Source organism: Bactrocera neohumeralis, unplaced genomic scaffold (genome assembly GCF_024586455.1).
Source record: "Bactrocera neohumeralis isolate Rockhampton unplaced genomic scaffold, APGP_CSIRO_Bneo_wtdbg2-racon-allhic-juicebox.fasta_v2 cluster11, whole genome shotgun sequence".
NCBI lineage: Eukaryota > Metazoa > Arthropoda > Insecta > Diptera > Tephritidae > Bactrocera > Bactrocera neohumeralis.
In genome coordinates, this window is record NW_026089624.1 from 1,511,289 (window position 1) to 1,535,453 (window position 24,165).

At 36.3% G+C, this 24,165-nt stretch overlaps 1 protein-coding gene and 1 non-coding gene across 35 annotated transcripts in view; one reads left to right on the forward strand and one right to left on the reverse strand.

Annotated features, from left to right (window-relative positions):
* The window catches only part of LOC126765673 (putative dual specificity tyrosine-phosphorylation-regulated kinase 3 homolog), a 293,060-nt gene that overhangs the window by 168,916 nt on the left and 99,979 nt on the right, over positions 1–24,165 (reverse strand). For 14 of the 34 annotated variants that reach the window (XM_050483344.1, XM_050483311.1, XM_050483321.1 and 11 more), the window contains exon 3: positions 10,548–11,146. In XM_050483344.1, the coding sequence (XP_050339301.1) occupies positions 10,548–11,146 (599 nt within the window). Of the gene's footprint in view, positions 1–10,547; positions 11,147–11,413; positions 12,021–19,283; positions 19,432–24,165 lie in introns of those variants that run through there. The other 20 variants (XM_050483339.1, XM_050483337.1, XM_050483331.1 and 17 more) reach the window with 8 other exon arrangements.
* On the forward strand, positions 17,054–17,267 carry LOC126766358 (small nucleolar RNA U3). Its single transcript, XR_007668853.1, has one exon. It is a non-coding gene; the product is annotated as a small nucleolar RNA U3 (small nucleolar RNA).

The following is a 24,165-nucleotide window of genomic DNA, read 5'->3' on the forward strand; positions in this document are numbered from 1 at the left end:
TTAGTTCTGCTTTCTCCAGGCTGAACAAGGAAGCACAGAAAATGGGTCTGGTAGTGAACGAGGGCAAAACGAAATATCTCCTGTCATCAAACAAGCAGTCGTCGCACTCGCGACTTGGCTCTCACGTCACTGTTGACAGTCATAACTTTGAAGTTGTAGATAATTTCGTCTATTTAGGAACCAGCATTAACACCACTAATAATGTCAGCCTGGAAAACCAACGCAGGATTGCTCTTGCCAACAGGTGCTACTTCGGACTAAGTAGGCAATTGAAAAGTAAAGTCCTCTCTGGACGAACAAAAGCTAAACTCTATAAGTCGCTCATAATTCCCGTCCTGCTATATGGTGCAGAGGCTTGGGCGATGACAGCAACCGATGTGTCGACGTTACGAGTTTTCGAGAGAAAAATTCTGCGAAAGATTTATGGTCCTTTGCGCATTGGCCAAGGCGAATATCGCATTCGATGGAACGATGAGCGTTACGAGATATACGACGACATTGACATAGTTCAGCGAATTAAAAGACAACGGCTACGCTGACTAAGTCATGTTGTCCGGATGGATTAAAACACTCCAGCTCTGAAAGTACTCGACGCAGTACCCGCCGAGGGAAGCAGAGGAAGAGGAAGACCTCCACTCCGTTGGAAGGACCAAGTGGAGAAGGACCTGGCTTCGCTTGGAATATCCAATTGGCGCCACGTAGCGAAAAGAAGAAACGACTGGCGCGCTGTTGTTAACTCGGCTATAATCGCGTAAGCGGTGTCTACGCCAATTAAGAAGAAGAAGAATGAACTACGATCTTTCAAAAATATCAAAAATTAAGAAAATTGCGTAATTTTGAAATTTTTTACGAAAAAAATGGTCGCTTTTTTAATACAAAATTGACAGTTTTTAACCAATCAAAAAGATCGTAGTCCATTGTATAGCAAATGTATTCAATTATATCCAGTTTAAGTTGAAGTCGATCGGTCAATTTCTCGTTGAGTTATGATGTCAGCAATTTTGAAAAATGTCGTTTCGAGAAAAACGCGTTTAAAGTTTCACTTATAGTATATGTTTGCACCTCTGAGCGGTCGCTGTTTAGAACGCTGCTATTCAAAAACTATTCAAGATACGACCTTGCCGATTTCACAGGATATTTTTGAATATATAAACTATCGAAAAAGCAAAAAAAAAGAAATTTTTTTGAAAGTGTCACACTGGTATAGCCCCTTAAGTCACCTAATGGCATATCGGAAAGAACGCGTTGTACGCGTCGTTGTTGGCTATCCACGAATTGAGCTGTAAGTTTGCATTTGATATAGTCGTAATGAGTAGAATCGATTAAAGCCTTCAACTTCACTAGCTTGCTTGGTGGAATTTGTGCCACGACCAGATTGTATTTTCGTGCGTCGTGGGACACACCTGTAGCTGCGAATCACATTTCCAGAGACAAAAAATAAGACCCAATGTTTGTGTCGTTCATATTAGGCGGTCTAATGCACTTCGATTGCTGATCTGGCCAGAACGCCTAGAGGCGCCTGCGTACGCTCGCGGGCGGAGATGTCTGTGTGGTGCTTTCTCCTTGCTGTTCCATCTGTAGATTCGTGTCACATGTTCGGGGTTACCAGCTTTGAAAGTTTATTGCTTTATTTACAGTTTATTTAGAAATACTTAAATATTATTTTACAAGGTGAAAGGTTATCCGTGAACATGTCCGTTCGGTACAACGGTTTGTAGAAAAAGGATAGAATGACAGGATTCTGGGAAACGGGTTGCTTATAATCAGTGAATACAGCGTTGTCACATAAATAGATTGGTGACGCAAGAACACTCTAAAGATTCTTTTTGTTATTATCGATATCATTTCGCCATCTCCCAATCCGAAAATTGTCGCTATATTTCTACATATTGCGCTTTCTCCCGACGTACCCAATCGAAACAGTGTGATTGCTAATTGCTATTCGACAGAAAATTGCTTACATGATTGCGCTTTGTTGAATTCCGCATCATTTTTTATTAAACCAACTAGCATCATATATTGGTCTCTGTCTACTCTTAACATTTGGCAGAATCAGTCTTCGTTCAGTGTTGTCAAAATATTATTGCGCCAAATGTCTGACTTAGGTATTGTGCTGTAAACTTCTCGGCGACATTCCACATCAACAGATATATTGTCAGCCAATTCATCTAAAACTGAATCCACTGCGTCATCATCACTTTCGATTTCCAAAAGAAAATTGTTATTAACTGAAATGCCGCATAAAAATATTTCCTACCTTCCAATTTGTGCGAAAATTTTGTTTACACACAATGTTTTTATTCACCGATCAGCTGTGAGTTAATGACCTTTGCAAGGTTTGCACAGAAACCACAAAACAAAGACGTTCATTGTTGATGGTAAATATTTTCAATTACATAATTTTGCAAACTGAGATGCAAAAGATTCCTGCCCTATTGTAACTGAATTCAGTGTTGCAACATGCAAAGCCCAAACACAATTAAAATGTATGTAATTAAAAAAAACATACCTTTCTAAACGATTTTTTTTGTGACGCACAAAGAAGAAATAACACTGATCAATCATGGTTTACATGTATTCTTTCTTGAGAAGGTTTGTTTTGTAAATAGACATAATCTGACCATTTCCACTCTTTAGAATTGTTTAAACACTCTAGAGCCCATGGATCACATATTATAATACATGAGATATATTACAGAAATGCTGTGGAAGTCTTTTTTTAACAATAAAGTACCCTTGTGTCAATAACAGATTAAATTGCGTTAATATTTCTCGTAGTGTTATACTATCATATACCCGCAATAAGAATATCGAAATATCGTATACTTTAAACCCATTAGATAGGTTAAGTGGACAAATTTTCTTAAAAATAGTGTAGTTAAACGAATGAAATTGGTCTAGACTTTGACATTAACTTCATATCCTTAATATACTGACTTCCTACTCTCCTCATCTTCCTAATGCTCTCATATGCAAAGAGTTTATTTCACATATATTCCATTGAAGCTATACGAGTATAGTATTCAATTTTCAGGTGCAGTTTTATCGCATAAAAAGGTTCAAAAATATATTTATCTTGATTTTGGTCGGCCAATTTGTATAGTAGAAACTTCTTCGAAGATCGTAACTTTTTTCCCTGCGAAATTTGGTGAAGATATCACGTCCAATAAAAATATTGTTTTTTGATCGATTAGTTTGTATGACAGCTACGTATGTATATGCTTAGGGATCTGATCTAAAAAAAATAGATATTGCCAAATTTAGTACAGATGTCTATTCAAATGGAGAAGTCTTCTACACAAGAACATATATTTCATCGTTTAGTTTATATAGCAGATATGTGTTATTATGGTCCGATTCCGGCGATTAGGGCTTCGGTAGAAAAGGACCACTGCAAAATTATGCATCTGAAACTGAAGAACCGGTCCCTATATATACAGACAGACGGACGGACAGCCAGACATACAAGACTAAGCCGATTCAGATTATCACCATATATATATTTTTTAAACTAAAAATATATGTATGTACTATATGTTGCTTGGCGTTATCAGAAAATAACCACATCCACAAAAAGCCGTTAATCAATAACATTTAAAGTGTCATAACAGAGCTACTAATATACTACACCGTCAACAGACTGATTGGACCTTATCGGTGTGGCTTTTGGCCTGGAAAATCTACAACTGACCAGATATTCACCATGCGCCAAATCTTGGAAAAGACCCGTGAAAGGAGAATCGACACATACCACCTCTTCGTCGATTTCAAAGCTGCTTTCGACAGCACGAAAAGGAGCTGCCTTTATGCCGCGATTTCGGAATTCGGTATCCCCGCAAAACTAATACGGCTGTGTAAACTGACGTTGAGCAACACCGAAAGCTCCGTCAGGATCGGGAAGTACCTCTCCGAGCTGCTCCATACCAAACGAGGTTTCAGATAGGGCGACTACCTATCGTGCGACTTCTTCAACCTGCTTCTGGAGAAAATAATTCGCGCTGCAGAAGAGTGTACAGCTGCTGGCGTATGCCGATGATATTGATATCATCGGCCTCAACACCCGCGCCGTTAGTTCTGCTTTCTCCAGACTGGACAAGAAACAAAGCAAATAGGTCTGCCAGTGAACGAGGGCAAGACGAAATATCTCCTGTCATCAAACAAACAGACGTCGCACTCGCGACTTGGCTCCCACGTCACTGTTGACAGTCATAACTTTGAAGTTATAGATAGTTTCGTATATTTGGGAACCAGCGTAATCACCACCAACAATGTCAGCCCGGAAATCCAACGCAGGATAATTCTTGCCAACAGGTGCTACTTCAGACTGAGTAGGCAAATTGAGAAGCAAAGTCCTCTCTCGACGAATAAAAACCAAACTCTATAAGTCACGCATAATTCCCGTTCTGATACATGGTGCAGAGGCCTGGACGATGACAACAACTGATGAGTCGACATTGCGAGTTTTCGAGAGAAAGGTTCTGCGAAAGATTTATGGTCCTTTGCGCGTTGGCAACGGTGAATATCGCTGTACGAGATATACGACGATATTGACATGATTCAGCGAACTAAAAGACAGTGGCTACGCTGGCTAGGTCATGTTGTCCGAATGGACGAAAACACTCCAGCTCTGAAAGTATTCGACACAGTACCCGCCGGGGGAAGCAGAGGAAGAGGAAGACCTCCACTCCGTAGGAAAGACCAGGTGGAGAAGGTTCTGGCTTCTATTGGAATCTCCAATTGGCTCCTTATTGCAAATAGAAGAAACGACTGGCGCTCTGTTGTTAACTCGATTTTAACCGCGTGAGCGGTTTCTACGCCAGTAAAAAAAAATAGAGTTATAAATATGTACAGTTAACTGCATAAGGGAATGTCATCTGTTGTTTGAAAATTTTTAGAAAAGAACCGAAAATATCAATTAATCTGTGAGATGTGATATAAAAATACGGAGGGAATTTTATGAGCACACTAACTGACATATTGGGCATAAAGTCTGCTAGACTAACGAACTTCGTTATAAGTAATACATATATGGGTGGTAGGTGCTCTGAAAGAAAAAATTATTAGATGCTCTGCAAAAATATCTCTTTTTTATTTATATTTTTTTTTTTATTGTTATTATTTTTGTTTTGTTAATATTTGACAATGGATATTTTGTAAACGCTTAACTTAATCGCATAGGCATAGGCAGTAAATTTCCAACAAGATATTTTCGTAGCAAAAAATACGGAGTTTTGCACCACCCTAATATATATTGAAGCTTGATTCTAACATAAATGTTTTGGAAAAGCAAAATGTGTTAATAAAGGTAAGTTAATCTTTGACATATGATATAACTTAATAATATACCAAATTTGATTGCAATTCGCCTAATGCAAAATTCCGAACTTAGCCCTTTCTAAATTGTTTTGTTTTTTTCACTTTACAATTATTTATGTTTCTTACTATTATCGATTAATATGTATTGGTCTGTATATACTTATTTTTATTTTATATCAGTTGTAAAGTTAGTTTTTCGATCTTGCTCTTATCCTCATATTATCATATACCTAATATGCTTGTGTAATTAACCCCTTTGGTAGAGTTTATATCAAATATATCTAATTTGAGTTGATTTAGTTGTCATATTCCAGCAGTTTCATCCAAAGAGGGGGGATAATATTATCCTGGAAACCTAATGTTACAAAGCGAAAATGGTGAAATCGGATTACAACCACGCAAATTTCTTATATAACACAATTCTCTCGGGCTTGTACTTTACAATATACAAATCAAACACCATTTGATTTAAGGATATATGCTTCGTTATTGGGTAAGTGAATTCCCATATTACTTGGCCTAAATCGGAGTACACAATATAAAAATCATGCACTAATAAAACCAAGACAATAAGATACAACTCAGTTCCTACGAAAGCCGGTTCTGCGCACCGGAATTTTCCGGGTTTTATGGGATGTTTTTTCGGCGATCTAATCCCGTTTGGATTCCAACTCGAGTCCGGAAGAATTTTTTTGCTGCGCTTGCGCCAAAGGCTCCATCCAAACGCCATGTCAGTTAGGTGCAATGCATGCAAGGGATGGAGCCATCTCAAGACCTGCTCAAGCCTTAAGACACATAGAGAGAGAACCACCAATTATGTGGCCCAATGTTGCCAACGCACTACTACGCCCCTAGCCTCTACGACTGTGCAATCTGCACCCTGTTCGCGCACTGCGCCGAGTGCCCAACAGAGGACCTCCACGATCCAGAGGAGCTCAAACAGGCTAAATAACTCCTATTCTTACTGCAACGGAATCCAGAGTAAGATCGAGGAGATAGTTGCACTCATGAATCGCGAACGCATGTCGATAGCTGCGGTCCAAGAAACCAATCTAAACAGCCGCTCAGATCTTCTGAGTGGTGCTGGTTTCAACGTTTTGAGTAAAGATCGGGAGCGAGAAAATGGTGGAGGCTTAGCCTTCATATTGCACAACACGCGATGTCGAGCTGGAAACATTTAATATAAACATCCCCCTAGTTACATGTTGCCCTGCATGATATCACCAAATATAGGTGCGCTACTTTGTGGTGAAAACCGTTTGGTACTAGGCGACTTTACCGCGCACCACGATCTTTGCCATTTCTGCCTGTCAAACGATCGTAGGGGAATGGAGCTGGCAGAACAGATATGTTATTCAACATTCTGTACAATGAATGATGAAGCCTCCACCAGAATTATGGGTACCTGTAACATCTAGCCCGATATTACCATTACTAGTGGTGGTCTGATAAATAGCATCTGGCATCAGACCATCTGCGCAAAATTATCTCGATCGAGAAACCTCCCGAATTTATATTTGTGGACAATCGCGCCTTGGTTTACTTCAGCAAAGCTAACTGGATTGGCTTCACAGAATTTACCGAGAGCATCTTCACTGTTTTACCTATTCCTACGGACGTAATCGTTGTCGAACGTGGATTCCGCAAAATGACCGCAGCACCTACCGCTCGCTTCATCCCGGCTGGAAGAATTGTGAAGCTCCGTCCTAATTTCCCAGCCAAAGCAGCTGCTTTAGATAACGAGCGTGACAACTTACGCCATGCCGATTCCGGTGATCCCCGATGAAGGGATCTCAATTTGGAGATTCGACAAATGGTAAATCAACACCAGCGTGAGTACGCTTTGGAAAAATGTGAAGGCTTTATCTAATCCGAAGAGACATGATGACCGATTTGAAATTCAATTCAAATGCGCGATCTATTTTAGTCGGCAATTTACACTGCACCCTTCGGTAGACAAACCCAACGGTGTGTTACGCGGCGGCGGCGCAAAATTTCAAAAGACTGCGCGCCACTTAATTTCACCGATGAAGAGGTTCAGAACGCCATCAACAAAGAAATCGTCTAAGTCCATTGGCCCTGATGGAATCATCATGCTTATGCTAACGCATATAGGCTCGACGGGAGTAAGCTACCTCACCAAGGTCTTCAACCTGTCGCTGACCACTCTTAAAATACTCGATGGGAAACCCGCCAACAAAGAGGAGTCCTATCGTCCGATAACTCTCCTCTCCCTTGTAGTGAAGACACTGGAATCCTTGTTACTACCGACCTTCACTCACCTCCAGCATGCATTCTGCAAAGTGCACAACACCACAATAGCACTCAGATGCAGCGTCATAAACGCTCGAATAGTTCGTGGCCTCAACCATTGAACAAAAAACGCTGCCTCCAGGACTGAAGAGGTGGACCATGAACTACCTGAGCGGTCGTCAATCATCCGTACTTTTTGAAGAGAAAAATCCAAACTAAGAAGAATTAAACAGGTGAATCCGCAGGGGGGTGTCCTCTCCCGTCTACTTTTTAACTTGTACATCTCGAAACTCCCACAACCACCAGAGGGAGTTTCCAAAACCTCGTACGCTGATGATTACACGATATTAACGTCGGGCAATGGAATCAATGGCATGTGTTTAAAGGTAAACGGCTATCTCTCTGAGCTTTCTCGCTTCTTCTCTGCACGGAACTTAACACTCTTCCCCACTAAATCTACAGCGACCATAGTTACGAACTGGACGAAGGAGTACAGACTTTAGCTTAGTATTGCAGTTGTTGCCGTCAAGATTCCGACTGTTAATAACCCTAAGATTTTATTTGTAACTTTTGATAGTTTATGTTCCTTCACTCCTCATACGACCGCGACTATCTCCAAGGTACAGAGCCGCAGTAAAATCCTCAAGTCGCTAGCCGCCAGCATATGGGGAAAGGTCAAAGAAACGTTGTTGGCAACTTACAAGGTAATCGGTCGGCCGGTCCTCAACTAACGCAGTCGAAGAAGCTTCAGAACACTGCACTCCGGACTACGGCAGGATGCCTTTTGATGTCTCCCATTGAACACCTACATAGTAAGATGCTTATTGTCCCAGTTAGGAAGCATAATAAGCTCCTCTCCAGACAGTTCCTGCTGGGGTGTTTTTGCAGATATTCGGACGAAACGAACTTCCGACAAGCAGTGACCGCTATTCGCAACGGAGCCCTCAACACCTTTACCGACTCCTCTCCATTGTATGGCGTTCCTGGAGTCAAACCAGCCCCCATTGCAGACGAAAAGCTCGAGTTGCCGCGGGAAACGGGAGTGACCCTTGCGCAGCTTCGTTCTGGATATTGTAGCTAGTTAAACTTTTATTTATCCAGAATAGACCCCGAAATATCCAACATATGTCCGGCGGGCAATAAGTCTTATCTAACACCCCTTTCCCATAAATCCGACCCCGTAGAAACAGCACCTTGCTTTGGCCTCCCGTTACATGACGTCGACGTCAACCTAGATAACCCTCACCATCCTAATGGAGATCAGATAACCGTTAGAACAACAACAACAAGATAAAACTTTCGGCAAACTGTGCGTTTGAAGTGCAGCTCTTCAGCAATAGTAGTCGAAACTTACTGCTGAGTTCAATTTGTAAGATACATATGTTACTGAAAGTAAAGATATTTTTTCCCAATAATATTATGTTCCGGTGCTAAAACTGTAGAAAAATCAGATCAGTCTTTACCCTAACCGTCAGTGACATCTATGTCAAATGTCACATCAAAATAAAGATTAGTCTTCAGTATACGTTTTTATTTCTGAAGAACATAAAGTGCATTCGGCGATATTTATGATGAGTGAAACGTTTCGACAAAGTGTCATTAAATCACCAGTGACATCTGTGTCATATGTCACATCAAAATAAAGATTAGTCTTCAGTATACGCTTTTATTTCTGAAGTATGTACATAAAGTACATACATCCTTCCTACCAACCAAGCTGTAAACAAGGAATACTATTTGAGTGTATTGCGTCGTTTCAGCGCAGCTATTCGTAAAAAAAGGCCGGAATTATGTGCCGAAAACTTTTTGTTTTTGCACCACGATAATGCACCGTCGCATACTTAATGATTCTTCGTTAGTTTGTCGCCTGATTCAGCTCCGTGCAACTTCTACGTGTGGCTATTCATTCAATCTAAACGACAGCTCCGGGAAAACCGTTTTGAGTCAATCGAAGACATTAAACATGAATCATTGAATGTTATTCCGGAAATTTTTTTGCTCATGCATTTATGGCGAATATATTGGTGAAAATTGTGAGTTAACTGAAAAACTTGGGTTTCTTTGTTATATTGCAATTGAAAATATTGAAAAGTAATAATATAAAAGCGAGAAGATTTCGACTAGCAATACTATGTCATTCGGCAGTAAGAATTATTATTATACATTTATTCCTACATAATAATTTGTTTTATTTATGCTGATTTTATTATAATTTTCTCGGATGTCGATGGATAGTCGACAAACTTAAATCTTCCCTAGTTGCATTTTTATTAAATTTGTGCACACTTTCTCTGTGCCATTTTATAAAAAATTTTCTTAGTATTTTCACCTTTTTTAATTTAAAGTTTTGTACTTTTCTTTGTATGCGTAAAAGTTTTAGAAATTTTGAAAATTGCATATCGCATCGGTATAAAAAATAATTGTATAACATATGCTTCAAAGAGCACAAAAAAATGTTTTGCGAGAATCAAATTTTTTAATGCAAATTTGGGATGGAATAACCTTTATATAATAATATATTTGCTTAATGGAAATTTAAATTTTCTCTTAATTACATACACGTATATTTTTTATGCTTAAAAAATGTATTCGTTATATACATATATGTATCTTGATCGATGCTTAAAAGCTCGACCGTACATATCCATAGATAAATGTAATTTCTTCCAAACTAATTTTTTTATTATAGAGTATTCAAATAAACAACATATCTTAGCACAGGTAAGTATCACACTGATGTTATATATGATGTATAGTATATTATATGTATTATGCGCTATATTGAAAATAAAAAGCTTCATTATCAAACGGTATTAGCTTAATAGAAATTGGAGTATATTATAAACAGAATTTTACATAAATATTTGTAGTTACTATTTGTTTTAATTTCAAATTTTAATTTCTTCCATTACATTTAAAAACTTTATTAACTTGATAACGACTGCACTATGTATAAAAAAATGTATCCGGAAACTCACCCGTAAGAGATTTAGAGGAATACCAACTCTTGTCAACTGCATCAATCTTTCCTTTTTCTTCATTATCAATACTAAGTTGTTCGTCAGGACTGATGTTTTTATCCATTTGTCCAGGCAGAGATATTTGAAATTGGGCAGATAACCCATTGATAGTATCGGTGGAATCTTCTTGGAACACTTTTGTTTGTCGAACAATATTTTGCTTGTAACAAGTATCACTGTTGCCACAGTTATGAATATATTGTTTTTGTGATTGGATCCGCGAACAGAAATCAATTTTCGAGATGACATTTTCGTTAGCGTTCTTTATCACGGTTACAGTGGTATCTGCATAAGTGATTGTTTTTCTTGCGTGAGAGATGTCTGTTATAAAGTCACTATTATGATTGACAACTTCATTCGTTGAATGATTAGTAACATTGTTCCCAATGGATGTATCGGTAATTGTACCTTCAACAGTATTTGTGATTATCTTATCTACTGCAGTTATGTCGTGATGGTTGAGTATGTGCGTTAAATTACTTCCTGAGTGGGACTTCAAAGTTTGTTCTTGCGTACCAACCATTTTATTGCAGTGGGCGTTGATTATGATTGAAAAACTAATATTGAAAATGCGAAGATTTTAAAATTTAAAATATGATGCTTTCTATATGATTAAGCGTTGATGTATATTGCTTAATTCTTTCAATCACCTTTTATATTTGTGTATTATTTGCAACAAGATAAATGTAATGATAAAAAATTTACGGAATACTCTTAATATAGGTGACGTTGTTGCAGAAGTCATGAACATTTTTTCAGAAAAAAATTAAATTTATACATTTTAAAATATTCCTGTATTTTTGGATGTGAATCTTTGCAATTACCATTAATTTCTGTAATTCCCTATCAGTTTGAAACAAATATTTCAGATTACAGGTCGTACTTGCTTTAAATTTTTACACATCTATACTAGTCACTATACCTTTGAAGGCAACCCAGATATTACATTTTATACCACAAGATTCTTTGATTTAGTTCTTGGACGCTGCTGTTGCTGCATTAACTCAGCAAATAAATCAACAAATTTCTCTCTCTATCAACTGAAGAAGTTATATAAAGTCAACGACAAATCAGCTTAAATAGCGATCTTTATTTCCCTGAGTGTTATTATTTACATATAACAATGTATTTCATTCAAGTTGCTAGCCAATGAACTTCTGTGTTTGATATCTCACTTTTTGTAATTTATTGAATTTTACATTTCTTAGCTTGTATTCCTTGTTTATCGAATCAGCAGTACAATTAGTACAAGTGCGTAAGTATTGAAGGTACAACTGACGATTATAGTTTGTACATTGAGATAGTTTGTTTTCTTCAGCTGTTCTAATTTGTGTAGTAATATAAACTTCCGCAAGCAATTAGATCAGTAACTTGACTCTTCAAAATATAGTCTTGATGTTAATACGCGACGATTTTCGTTATAATGCTGACCTGAAAATGTATGTAAAAGTTTACTTCGTAAGTTTTAATATGCAAACATCTTTAACATAAAAACAAGAAAAAACGTTAACTTTGATTGCACTAAAGCTATGTATGTATAATACTCTTAGTCAGTTTGTATGGCAGTTATATGCTATAATGATCCGTTCTGAATAATATTTTCGGAGACTGCAGCTTGCCTTGGAAAATAGCTCACGCCAAATTTTATTTATATTTAGATTTTATGTCGTCTAGTTTAAAAGTTTTTCTTACTGATGGACTACTTCGTGTAAACACAGCGGGACGGATATGGCTAAATCGACTCAGCTCCTTAATGATTATTTATGTAACGGATGGGCCATCTAACGTTTTTAATTTGAATTATCTATATTTCGACATTGGAATCGTCAAATACCATTCGGAAAGTGACAGATATTCGGTAAAAAGTCTAAAATTTACGAAATGGGTCGCTATTCACTAGAAGAAAACTTGGAAATATTGAAAACTTTTTTCCACAGTGGTGAGTCTTCAACCCACACTGTGAAAAATTTGGCAAAAAAAATGGACAGACAAAAAGTGCCATCAGTTCAATTTGTGCAACAAGCGTGTGCGTGAAACTGGCTCGTTGGTGGATAAACCAAAAGGTCAACGTTCATTTCCCGCACGTTCAACCGAAAATATTGCGACTGTGCGAATTTTGGTCTGGTGGAATCATCGGCCCATTTTTCTTCGAAAATGAAGAAGGAACCGCCGTAACCATCAATGGTGAGCGATATCGCGCAATGTTTACCAAATTTTTCTTCAAGAAAATTGAAGAGGAAGACTTGGACAACATTTGGTTCTAGCAGGACGGCGCTATGTGCCATACAGCAAACGCTACACTCAATCTTTTACGCCCTATCTTCGAAAATCGCATAATCAGTAAAAGAGGTGATGTGAATTGGCCTCCCAGAAGCTGCGATTTATCTCCGTTGGACTATTTTCTGTGGGGAGCTGTTAAAGATACTGTTACATCAACCATCCAGAAACAATTCAGGACCTAAAGCACGAGATTCAAGCTGCTGTAGCTGCCATAAGGCCTGAAACCATCGAGAAAGTACTCCAAAATTGGGTGGATCGGATAAGCTACTGTAAACTCAGCCGTGGTGGTCACTTGTCCGAAATTTTTTTCCACAAATAAATTTCATAAAACAACCTTTTAAATAAATGTTAGACCTTTGAAAAATATCAAGCCGTTTTTTTTATTGACTTTTTAAATTTAAAATTTGATATCTCCCACCCTGTATATACAAGCATATTTTTTTTATAGGGTCTCCAGTGTTTCCTTTAGGGTATTACAAACTTCGTGATAAACTACATATACCTTGCTCAGGGTATAAATGGGGCTTTGTTGAGTGAGTATAAAACCTCTACAGGTATATAAAAAATAATTTAATAAATGTATAGTTATGACAACCATTTCATCACTTGTAAACAAAAAAAAAATTATCTTTCATATTATTTGAGCCGCTCAATGCACACATCGATTAACTCCACTTTTTGAAAAATCTTAAATTTAAGTGTCAAAGCCCTTGGTATAGTCATAACTTTTTATATTTATAATAACTTTCCTGAATAATAAATATTAGCACCGTTAAATGGCAAATTTTTTTGGCAACTGAATAATAAGTAATTTATTTCAGAAGCCATTTCGATTAACTCCATACTCTAATATAAATCGTTTCAGTAACGTCGTATCTGTGCTGGCCGTGCATCGACGATTATTTGTTTTTAAACGGCCGAAGATGCTCTCTCCCCCTCAATAATATTCGTAACAAAATCGCATCGGTAAACAGATAAAAAGAAGCACAAAGCAAGCGGTAGTTAGTATAGCAGTGAACTCGCACGCAGTATATTACTATCTACTTCTAATAGCTGGAACAGCGAACAGCCCGAATCAGCTGATACGACCTATCTTATGAGAGCGCTACATAAATGATTAGCCAACACGGCTTCTACCGCCCACTTTACCATACAATACCGTAGAATTTCTCACGATTTGGAAGTTTCCCATAGAAACGAGTCAGCTGATTACTCTCTCACAACGCAGGGTTACCAGTCTCGATATACTGTAGTAATTATAAAAATTGTCTTCAATATGTTTGAAATTTTCTTAAAATAACTCAAAATCGGAGACGAATGTTATTATTTATAAATATATAAATTATTTTTTACAGTTTGATTTCAGTTTTGATATTTTATATTGTGGAAAATTGTAATTGAAAACTTAGATGTGTACAAAACTATATATGCGTATTTAGCAATGGCAACAGTGCTCAAATGAAATCAAAAAATTATGGCTGATTTCTACGAGCTTAAATTTTGACAAATTTTTTTCATAACCTAAGGAAGGGAGGAGCGGAATTCGCATTAGCCTTTTTAGCGTTACTCCCAGCCGTGTTTTTGAACAAATAAATATTATACCGTTACAATCAAAATGAGTGAGACTAATAATGTGAGTGAGGAAAGCAGTGATGTTTCTTCAATACGATTTATCAACAGAAATTCTGGGTTAAGAAGACGTTTATCGTTTTCCTCGGATTCATCGGATTCAATAGTACAAACCCAACAAACACATTGATTGGGAGAAAAAGAAGTCGTAATCCTGTTAAATGGATACGAAATTTACAAAAGCATAACAGGATAAAAGGTTTGGCATACAGGAATAGGGGAGGAAAACTAATACCTACAAAAACATTTGTCGATATACAATGCAGATGCCGTCAAAATTGCATTCAAAAAATTATTTCGGATGAGAGAGAGGCTGCCATGAAAGAATTTTATAGATTACATAGTCAACTTGACCAAAATATTTTCTTAAGAGGTTGTATCAAAGTTAACGAAATAAAAAGAAGGCGCCCTACGAATGAATCTAAAGAACGAAGGATCCCGTGGGTCTCAAGAAATTTCATCTTGTCTAAAAAAGTACATAAAGACTTACGCTGCAAACTTTGAAAAAATAATAACATATTGTGATTCGTGTACCGGTCAAAACAGAAATATTAAAACCGTCTTAAGTTTATTGAAACTTCTTCAAAGCACGGAAATCAAAGCAGAATCAATTGACATGAAATTTTTGGTAAGTGGACACAGCTATTTGCCCAATGACTCAGATTTTGCCATTTTTGAGTCATATGCGAAAAAAAATCAAAACATTTTTTCACCAGATGATTGGTACCATATAATCATGTAAAAAGAAAGCGTCGTTTCATCTAATCCAAATGACTCACCAAGATTTTTTGTCAACAAAACCTTTAGAACAGTCTATCATTAACAGAAAAGTAACCGTCACAGGGCTTTCAGTAAATTGGCTTAAAATACGCTGGATAAAGTTAGAAAGGTCCAAACCCTACCTCATACAATTCAAATGTGACTATAATGAAGATAGAGAATTTCAAGCCATTAATGTAAGAAAATCTTTAGTGGGTAGACCGCAAAGTTTAAAAAATATAGATCAGCCCTTATTATATCCTAGAGGTAGAACTGTGACAAGGGAAAAATGGAGACACATGATGGACCTGCTAAAATTCATTCCTCCTAATAAACACGATTACTAGATATAAGAACTTGTCAACAAATCGAAATGACGAATCCTCGCATACAGCTGATGAAGAAGACATTATTTATAATATTGCTGAATCATCCCAAAGAATAATGCCTTAATTTTTATGGAAAACCTGTGATAAAAATGTACAGTAACTAACTTTTTTTGTAATAAAATCTTAAAAATGAAAATACTAAATTTAACTTTATTACTTTTTTCAGTTGCCAAATCGATTAACTCCATCAGTTACATGAAAACTGTAACACTACTAACTATTAATTGTTGGCTATTCGTTCTTATTAATTTTATATGTCGTTAGATGAAAGCTATATCTGCTATTATGCATTCCACATTATATACTTGAATTCATATTATCGGAGGAATTTTTAAAAACAATATACATTACATCATCGTGTTTCTCAACTTTTAGTTTTATGGAGTTAATCGATGTGTGCACTGAGCGGCTCATTTACAATTCTATTTGTTTAATATAATATTAATATAAACTGACTTTAAAAAGAAGAGTTATCTTTTACCGAGGCTTCTATAACTTTATTGGCGTTACTTTCTAATGTTATCTAACTTACAATTAGTTAATACAATATGACTAGTACTAACAACAGAAAAATGCAATACAATTGTAACAATGCAACAGAACTCTAACGTATGGTTTTTTGTGGTCTTCCTTTTCAACTACATGAATATTTATCCAAAAACTGTTCGATGATTTTGCAGAGTAGTCTAATTTCATTTTTTTTCATTGTTTTGCTGACTTTGGTTGCTTCACTTCAAATATTAAACAAATTAAAGAATAATAAAAAAACAATAAAGCTAACTAAATTAAATGTTTGTTTTTCGCTTTAATTGTGAATACAATTGAGAATTTTTTCTTTCTACTTAAAAATTGTGCTTTCGAACTAAAAATTGTCCCCTTCAAAGTAATCCTCTCAAATATAATACACTTGTACCAATGTTTTTTCAATCCTCGAAACAGTTCTGATATGAAATGAACTTTGTGGTATGCCCTTCATCGCTTATATACTACTTTAGGATCTACTTTATTGAAGTTATACATTTTATACGAGTTCGGAAAAGGTTGCGATAGGTTCAGGTTGCGCAACCTTGCTCAATATGAATCTAACGCAACCTTGCCTGCTAAGATGTTCGAGCAGCAAGCGAAGCGGTGACAATCGGCGATCGTTTGTTCGTTTCTTTCGGCGCAGCTCGGCTTTTCTACCAACAACACAATGTTGACATGCTTATGATGTTGTTGTTTTTGTAGAACAATGTTTCCATTTTTGGTTGGTGACATATTCACATGTGTGCGCATATGTATGTTTGTATGCTTGTGCATTATTGAAGTTATGCTTCTTTTTCTTTCGTTTGTCTTTCATTTCTGCGAATTCTCAACTATTTTGCGTATCTTTTGGTTGAAATACGCTGTGTTAGCCGTTGAAAAATTAAGGCTATACTTTACAAGATCATTTCAGTAGTTAGTCTTTATTTACATTTTTTGGAAACCGACCCGCGATGACGAGGTATATCGTTTTATCTGACAGCGTGAGGTATGAGAAGTTCATTTCTAATTTTGTCTTGTGGCATATTAGAAATGATGTTCCTTCGTAAATAGTTCGCTTAATGAATAAATTCCTTTATGTTGAAATGCTCTGCGTTGGCCGTTGAAAAGTTAAGACTATACTTCTCAGGATCATTCATTCCTTTCATTTCTTCAAAGAAATTAATGACCGTTGTCATTTCCATATTCGTAGCAATAGAATTTCCATGGCATAAGGAAAGTAATGGCCGCCGATTGTCACCCCTTGCCGCTGTAGCAGCTTCGCCTACAAACATGCGTAAATATGTATGTATGTATACGTATGATCGTGAATACATATCGACGCAGATTTTTGCGAGAAGCACCAGAAAGTTGTGCAATTTATGATTTTTAGCTTTGCCATCGTCGCGAAAAGACGACTTGTTGGCAAAGGCATGCTCGGGGAGATGTTACGGCCTCTGTTTTTATGAATGAAGCGAGATCGCTTGTGGAATTTGCGCCTGCGTTCATGAATGAAATCGTTTTTGTTGAAAAATTTACTACACTTGTTCTTCGCCAATTTGGCTGCCATATTGACTTGTGAAGATCAAGTTTTTGTTGGTGACATATTCATATGTGTACGCATATGTATGTTTGTATGCTTGTGCATTATTCGGCAATGTATGCAAATATATGTACATATAAGTATATATGAATGTATGAACATGCAAGTCAATGCGCGCACATGTAATAAGTATATTGATAAGTGATGAAAATATGATTTCAATTTCTGAACACGCACTTGCGTATATATACACTCATATGAGCATGTGAAGATACACAAGATAGGATAGAAGATGTATGCCTTTTAACATCGTATACTATACAAATAAATATTTTTCTTACTAATAGAAATTAAATTTATCACAGCAATATACATAATATACATAAACATAATATTGCTGTGATAAATTTAATTTCTATCAGTAAGAAAAATATTTATTTGTATAGTATACGATGTTAAAAGCAAAAATTTAAAAATTTATTCTGTCGAGATTCGAACCTGAGACCTGTGGTATCATCTTGACTTTCCAAGCGCTTACCACCAACACCACCATTGACACTTAGGTTGCGCTGACTTAAGTATGGTTTGGTTATGCATGTACATAAGAAACATACGATGGTTCTAATAATTTTGTTTAAGTATAGAAATATGCTTTTGTAGAACATTTGCTTTCGCAAACATACAGACAAATGTGCAAATGACATAATATATGTATGTATGATTGTTTCGCATTTTGCTTCTACGTCGGTCAAATTTCTATACAAAAATCGGCTGAAATGTATGAGAAAATAAAAAATGGACAACTAGGGCAAATAATTTTTAAAAAATTTATTGACAATTAAATATAAATGAAAATACATGTAAATTTACTTAAATTTATTTAAATTTATTGAAATTTCGTTTCGCATTTTTCGGCACTTTCAAATTAATTAATATAAGTAAAATTCACGACTTAACCCGCACACGTCTTATTCGCGCAAAATTTCCAACTTTATGAAAATTGGCGCAATTATTGACACTTCAATTTTATGTAAAGTTTAAAACATGTTTACATGAATATATAATATATTTGATTTTGGCGCAATTATTGACACTTGTCTTAACATACAAAATTGGGCCAAAACGAAACAATGAAATACATAATTACTTTTGCATGTCAATATGGAAATGCCGACGGCAAAACGTAAAGGCATATATTGCACATATGTACATACATACATACAAGCGATTTCTTGGCTGAAAGCAAAAATTGAAGCATGAGAAATTGAAATGTCGTCGCGACGCGTCGTCAAAACGAAATTCCTTACATTCGTACATTGCGTGTGAATCATGAAAATATCATCATAATGTTTAGGTAAATCTTTTATATATTTAAAATGAGTTATTATAAAATAAGATCAAATTAGCATTAAATAATTTGAAAAATAATAAATCAAAAACAAAAGAGTTCTACATACATACATATTTCCATCCTATGGATTATCAAAGAAATCCTTTTATAAATACATATATTTCTGTCTCTTCATATTCTCGTTTAGAATATGTGAGAGAATTGTAAAAAATGTTAAAATTGCGAGGCGATTTCCGACCTACCTGATCTTCACAAGAAAATATGGCAGCCAAATTGGGTGGACCTCCGATCAATGTTGATAATACGCATAACACAGCTGATTCCAGGTTATGTGATGGTAAGTTTCTCTTGAATATTTCAATTGTCCGTAATCGATGCACCTTGTGCATTAAACTTGTGCCTTGAAACTAATATCAATCGGATTGGCAAAAATTTTAATGTTTTGATTTTAAATTGATTTTGCAGCAGAAAAAGACAATATAGCCCGTGTTTCAAGAGGAGAGAAAACAGCACAATAGTATCGTGAATACCGAGCACGAAAGAAAGCAGAGCGGGAAAAGGAGAAATTGGAAATGATAGCTGGGAGTCTAACGAAGAAGAGGAAAACAGCTGCGGAATATCAGAGAGCCCGTAAAAAAAGATTCAACGTCCATCAATCTCTGCGGGAGCATCTATAACTACTGATGAATAAACGGTCGTCAATTCACCGATAACTGCTGGGCCTTCAACGCGTGTTGATGGATTACAAAAGAGAGATGATTACGCTGCATATTCTCTTCCGCAACGAAGAGACAGAACTACTTTTCTAGTCAAAGTTCCTTCATTTAGACTTTGCTTTACTCTTCATTTTATGTGCATAGTAAATTTATAAAATGTGAACTTAAGTTTTCTAGTTTTCTTTCTTACAAAATGATATGCATTTCTTGGAATATCACTAAGAAGTATAATTTCATCCGCGCGTAGGGACTCCACGCACCTTTTTTTAATTACATTTATGAGAATCTCTGCATATTTGTGTTCATTATTACATGACATATGGTTGTTTTGAAATAAACAACTCAATGCATGTGCGTTCGTAAGTATTTATTATATTATTTGATTATTGTATAAGTTAACACAATATTTTATGAACTTCTACATAAATTCCATTCCCACATTATATGCTGGAAACATACAAACCGTTTGCATACTTTGGAGTCCTATTACAACCAAAAGTGCAGCTGCGCTAAACGCGCATCCGCTAAATTCTTAAGTGAGCGAAACACGCGCAACCATGTCTTCTCCCCCAAAACCAAATAGCTGCAGGTGAGCGCTACACGCGCAAACCCCTTTTAGCTGACCAAGCATCTTTGGTCACGTAGGCCGGCTCAAGCATAGGTTAGATTATAAACCTTAAAGTTAAGTGTAGTTAGTTTTGTAATAAAGCTCAACAGAAGCACATAGTGCTGCTTATAAAAACGCATTGTTTTATTTTTTATGTGGCGCCCGAGCAGGGACCGTGAGGAAAAAATAATAATATTTTTTATACTCGCGGACGAAACCTAAATTACATTTCGTACTCGGCCCCTTAGTACCTTTCGGAAAAAGGACGGGCAGTATCAACCCAGCCGAACGAAAAGCATAAGCTAAATACAAATACATTGAACAAAAAGTGCGTGACGGGGAAATTTAGAATAAATTAAACAAGTGTAAAATAATACAACTATAAAAGGAAAGATTTAAATTAATTCATCAAATACAACCAATACAACAAATACAACTACTAGTAGAAAGATTTAAACTAATTCAGCAAATACAACAAATACAACTACAAGAGGAAAGATTTAAATTAATTCATCAAATAGAACCAATACAACAAATACCACTACAAGAGGAGAAATCTAAATTAATCACACAAAGGAGGAAACATTATCAACACAGGAAAATGCAAATGATATTTATGTAAGTTTTATATTAAGATTATTAGTAAGTAAGGTTATGTGAAAGGAAATAATTATTGTTATAACAAAAGGAAAGTTAACACTGTAAAAAAAAACAAAAAAAAAAAAAAAAAAAATTTAATTTAAATAATCAGAAACAAGTGAACAAAATGAGTCAGGAAGAACAAATAGCATCGACATTGTCGAAATTAAATCTGCACTCATCCAGCACTAACGTTTCCCCTCCTAACATCCCTTCCACTTTCACTCCTAATCAAAAAAGAGAACTCGTTTCGTTAATATCGGAAACAGTTTCGACCATATTACACCCACAAATCGAAGAAGAAGTTGAACATCCTGTAGATTTTAGCATTAACATGGACGCATCCGAAAGAGTTCCGGATGTGGTAAAATGTTTAAGAGAATTTTCGGGTAAAAACGGAGAATTCAGTTCATGGCGGAAATCGGTAGATAGAATATTATTAATGTACGGACAGAATAAGAACACCCCAAAATATTTTGCTATCCTGCATACAATAAAACACAAGATAGTTGGCGAAGCTGACACGGCCCTTGAGTCTTACCGCACCCCATTAAATTGGGGTAAGATAAAAAAATTTCTGATGTTACATTACTCAGACAAGAGAGACGTTAGCACGTTGGAATATCAAATGACAACACTTGCACAACGGGGTAGCACTGTTGAAGAATTTTATCAAAAAGTTTATCAATATATCTCGCTTATCCTAGACAAAATCGATTGCCTGGAGTTAGGTGAAGAAGCTTTGTATGCCATGACAACGACATATAGAGAAAAGGCACTCGACACATTTATAAGAGGTCTGAACGGTAACTTACCCAGTCTGTTAAGTGTAAAGGAACCAACCAGTTTACCACAGGCTCTCAATATGTGTCTCAAATTAGGCAACATGAATTACAGGACGAACCATACAAATAATATCAGTCGCTTGCCGACCAATACCAAACCTATTAGCCACAATCAACCCATTAGCCACAATCAACCAAGGTCATACTCATTCAAACCCCAAGTAAGACCCTTTTACCCAGAACTTACAAATGTTCACAACCAATCCCTTAGACCAAATTCGTATCAACAGTACGGACAAAACCGACACTACGTCACAGTGCAACCAAACTTTAGACCACCTCTTCCTCCAAAACCTCCTACACCAATGGAAGTTGATCGCTCTGTTCAAACGAAGCAAATAAATTATCAGAATAGGCCTCAGTATCAACAAAATCAAACATTTTATAATAGGCAGCAAACATTCAGTAACAAATCACAAGCATTTAGTAATGGACCAGCGCAGGCTAATAATAATCAAGCTAGTAAGAGACCACCATCACAGATAATACAGACTTCTAATAAAATGCAACGGATCTACAATACTGAAGTTACAGAAACTGACCCAATAGAATACAATAATGAAATATTAGAATATCCTGAAGGGTACTACGAGTCTTCACAAGACCACCAACCCGAATACAACGAAGAACAAGAAGAGATCGAAGCAACCCCTAGTGACAATATCAAATTTTTAGACTAAACTCCTCATTGCCATACTATCGTTTCAAAATGAAAAATGGCAATGAACTAAAATTTTTATTAGATACCGGATCGAACAAAAATTATATTAGTCCATTTTATATTAGGAACCCCATTCCGAACAAACCCTTCATTGCAAATTCTGTTGGTGGACCCGTCAAAATTACTCATCATGCTAATATCAGTGTTTTCGGTGATGAAGTAGGTAAATTAAAATTTCACATTTTGCCCAAGTTAAGAACCTTTGACGCCATAATAGGTAACGATACAATGAAAAGTTTAAACGCAGTAATTTTTACTAAGGAGAACTATTTTACATTACTCAATAAATATGAATACCCCATCCACCAGTTAGCAATTAACTCTATTGCACACACTACATTAAGGCTAAATCATTTGAGTCCCGAAGATAACGAAAGATTAAAACAACTCTTTAACTCTTGCCCAACATTATTTGCTGAACCATATAAAAAATTAACATATGTCACGAACGTTAAAGCCGAAATTAGGACTAAAAGCGATAGACCAATATATTGCAAAACTTACCCCTATCCAATGCCTTTAAAAAAAGAAATAGACAAACAAATTGAGGAATTACTTAAAGATGGCATTATTCGACCATCGAAATCTCCCTACAATTCTCCGGTATGGGTCGTACCGAAGAAAGAAGACGCCTCAGGATTAAAAAAATTTCGTATGGTTATCGACTATCGTAAATTGAACGAGGATACCATACCAGATAAATATCCCATTCCAGATGTTACCACTATTCTAACTAATCTAGGATCAAATAAGTATTTTTCTACAATTGACCTTAAGAGTGGATTCCATCAGATTGCTCTCAACGAAGCAGATATTGAGAAGACCGCCTTCTCTATTGCCAATGGGAAATTCGAATTTACTCGACTTCCATTCGGCTTAAGAAATGCGCCTGCCATTTTCCAACGCACTTTGGATGATGTGCTACGGAAACACATCGGCGTTCGGTGCTACGTTTATGTTGACGACATAATTATCTTTAGCAAAAGTAAAGAAGATCATTTTAGAAATCTTCCAATTATATTTGACACTCTCGAAAAAGCGCATTTAAAGGTACAGTTCGATAAATGTGAATTTATCAAAAAGGAAATCGAGTTCCTCGGTATAATAGTTGGCCAAAATGGAATTCGCACTACACAAAAAAAGATAGAAGCTATAATAAAATTTCCACGGCCCAAAACTGTCCATGATTTACGCTCCTTTTTAGGAATGACCGGACATTATCGCAGATTTATAAAGGCGTACGCACAAATTGCAAATCCCCTGACTGAAATACTGAGAGGAGAGCTTGGAAGAGTTTCCAAGAATCAGTCTAAGAGGACACTTTTAAATCTAACAACACAACAAGTAGAAGCTTTTAAAGACCTGAAAAATTGCTTGACGTCAGACGTCAGACGATGTTATACTTCACTATCCAGATTTCGAAAAAGCTTTTGAGCTTACCACGGATGCTTCAAATTACGCTCTAGGAGCCGTACTTTCCCAAGACGGTAGGCCAATATCCTTTCTGTCAAGAACTCTAAGCAGAGCAGAGGAAACTTTTGCCGCCAATGAAAAAGAAATGTTGGCAATAATTTGGGCACTACAGTCCCTGAAATG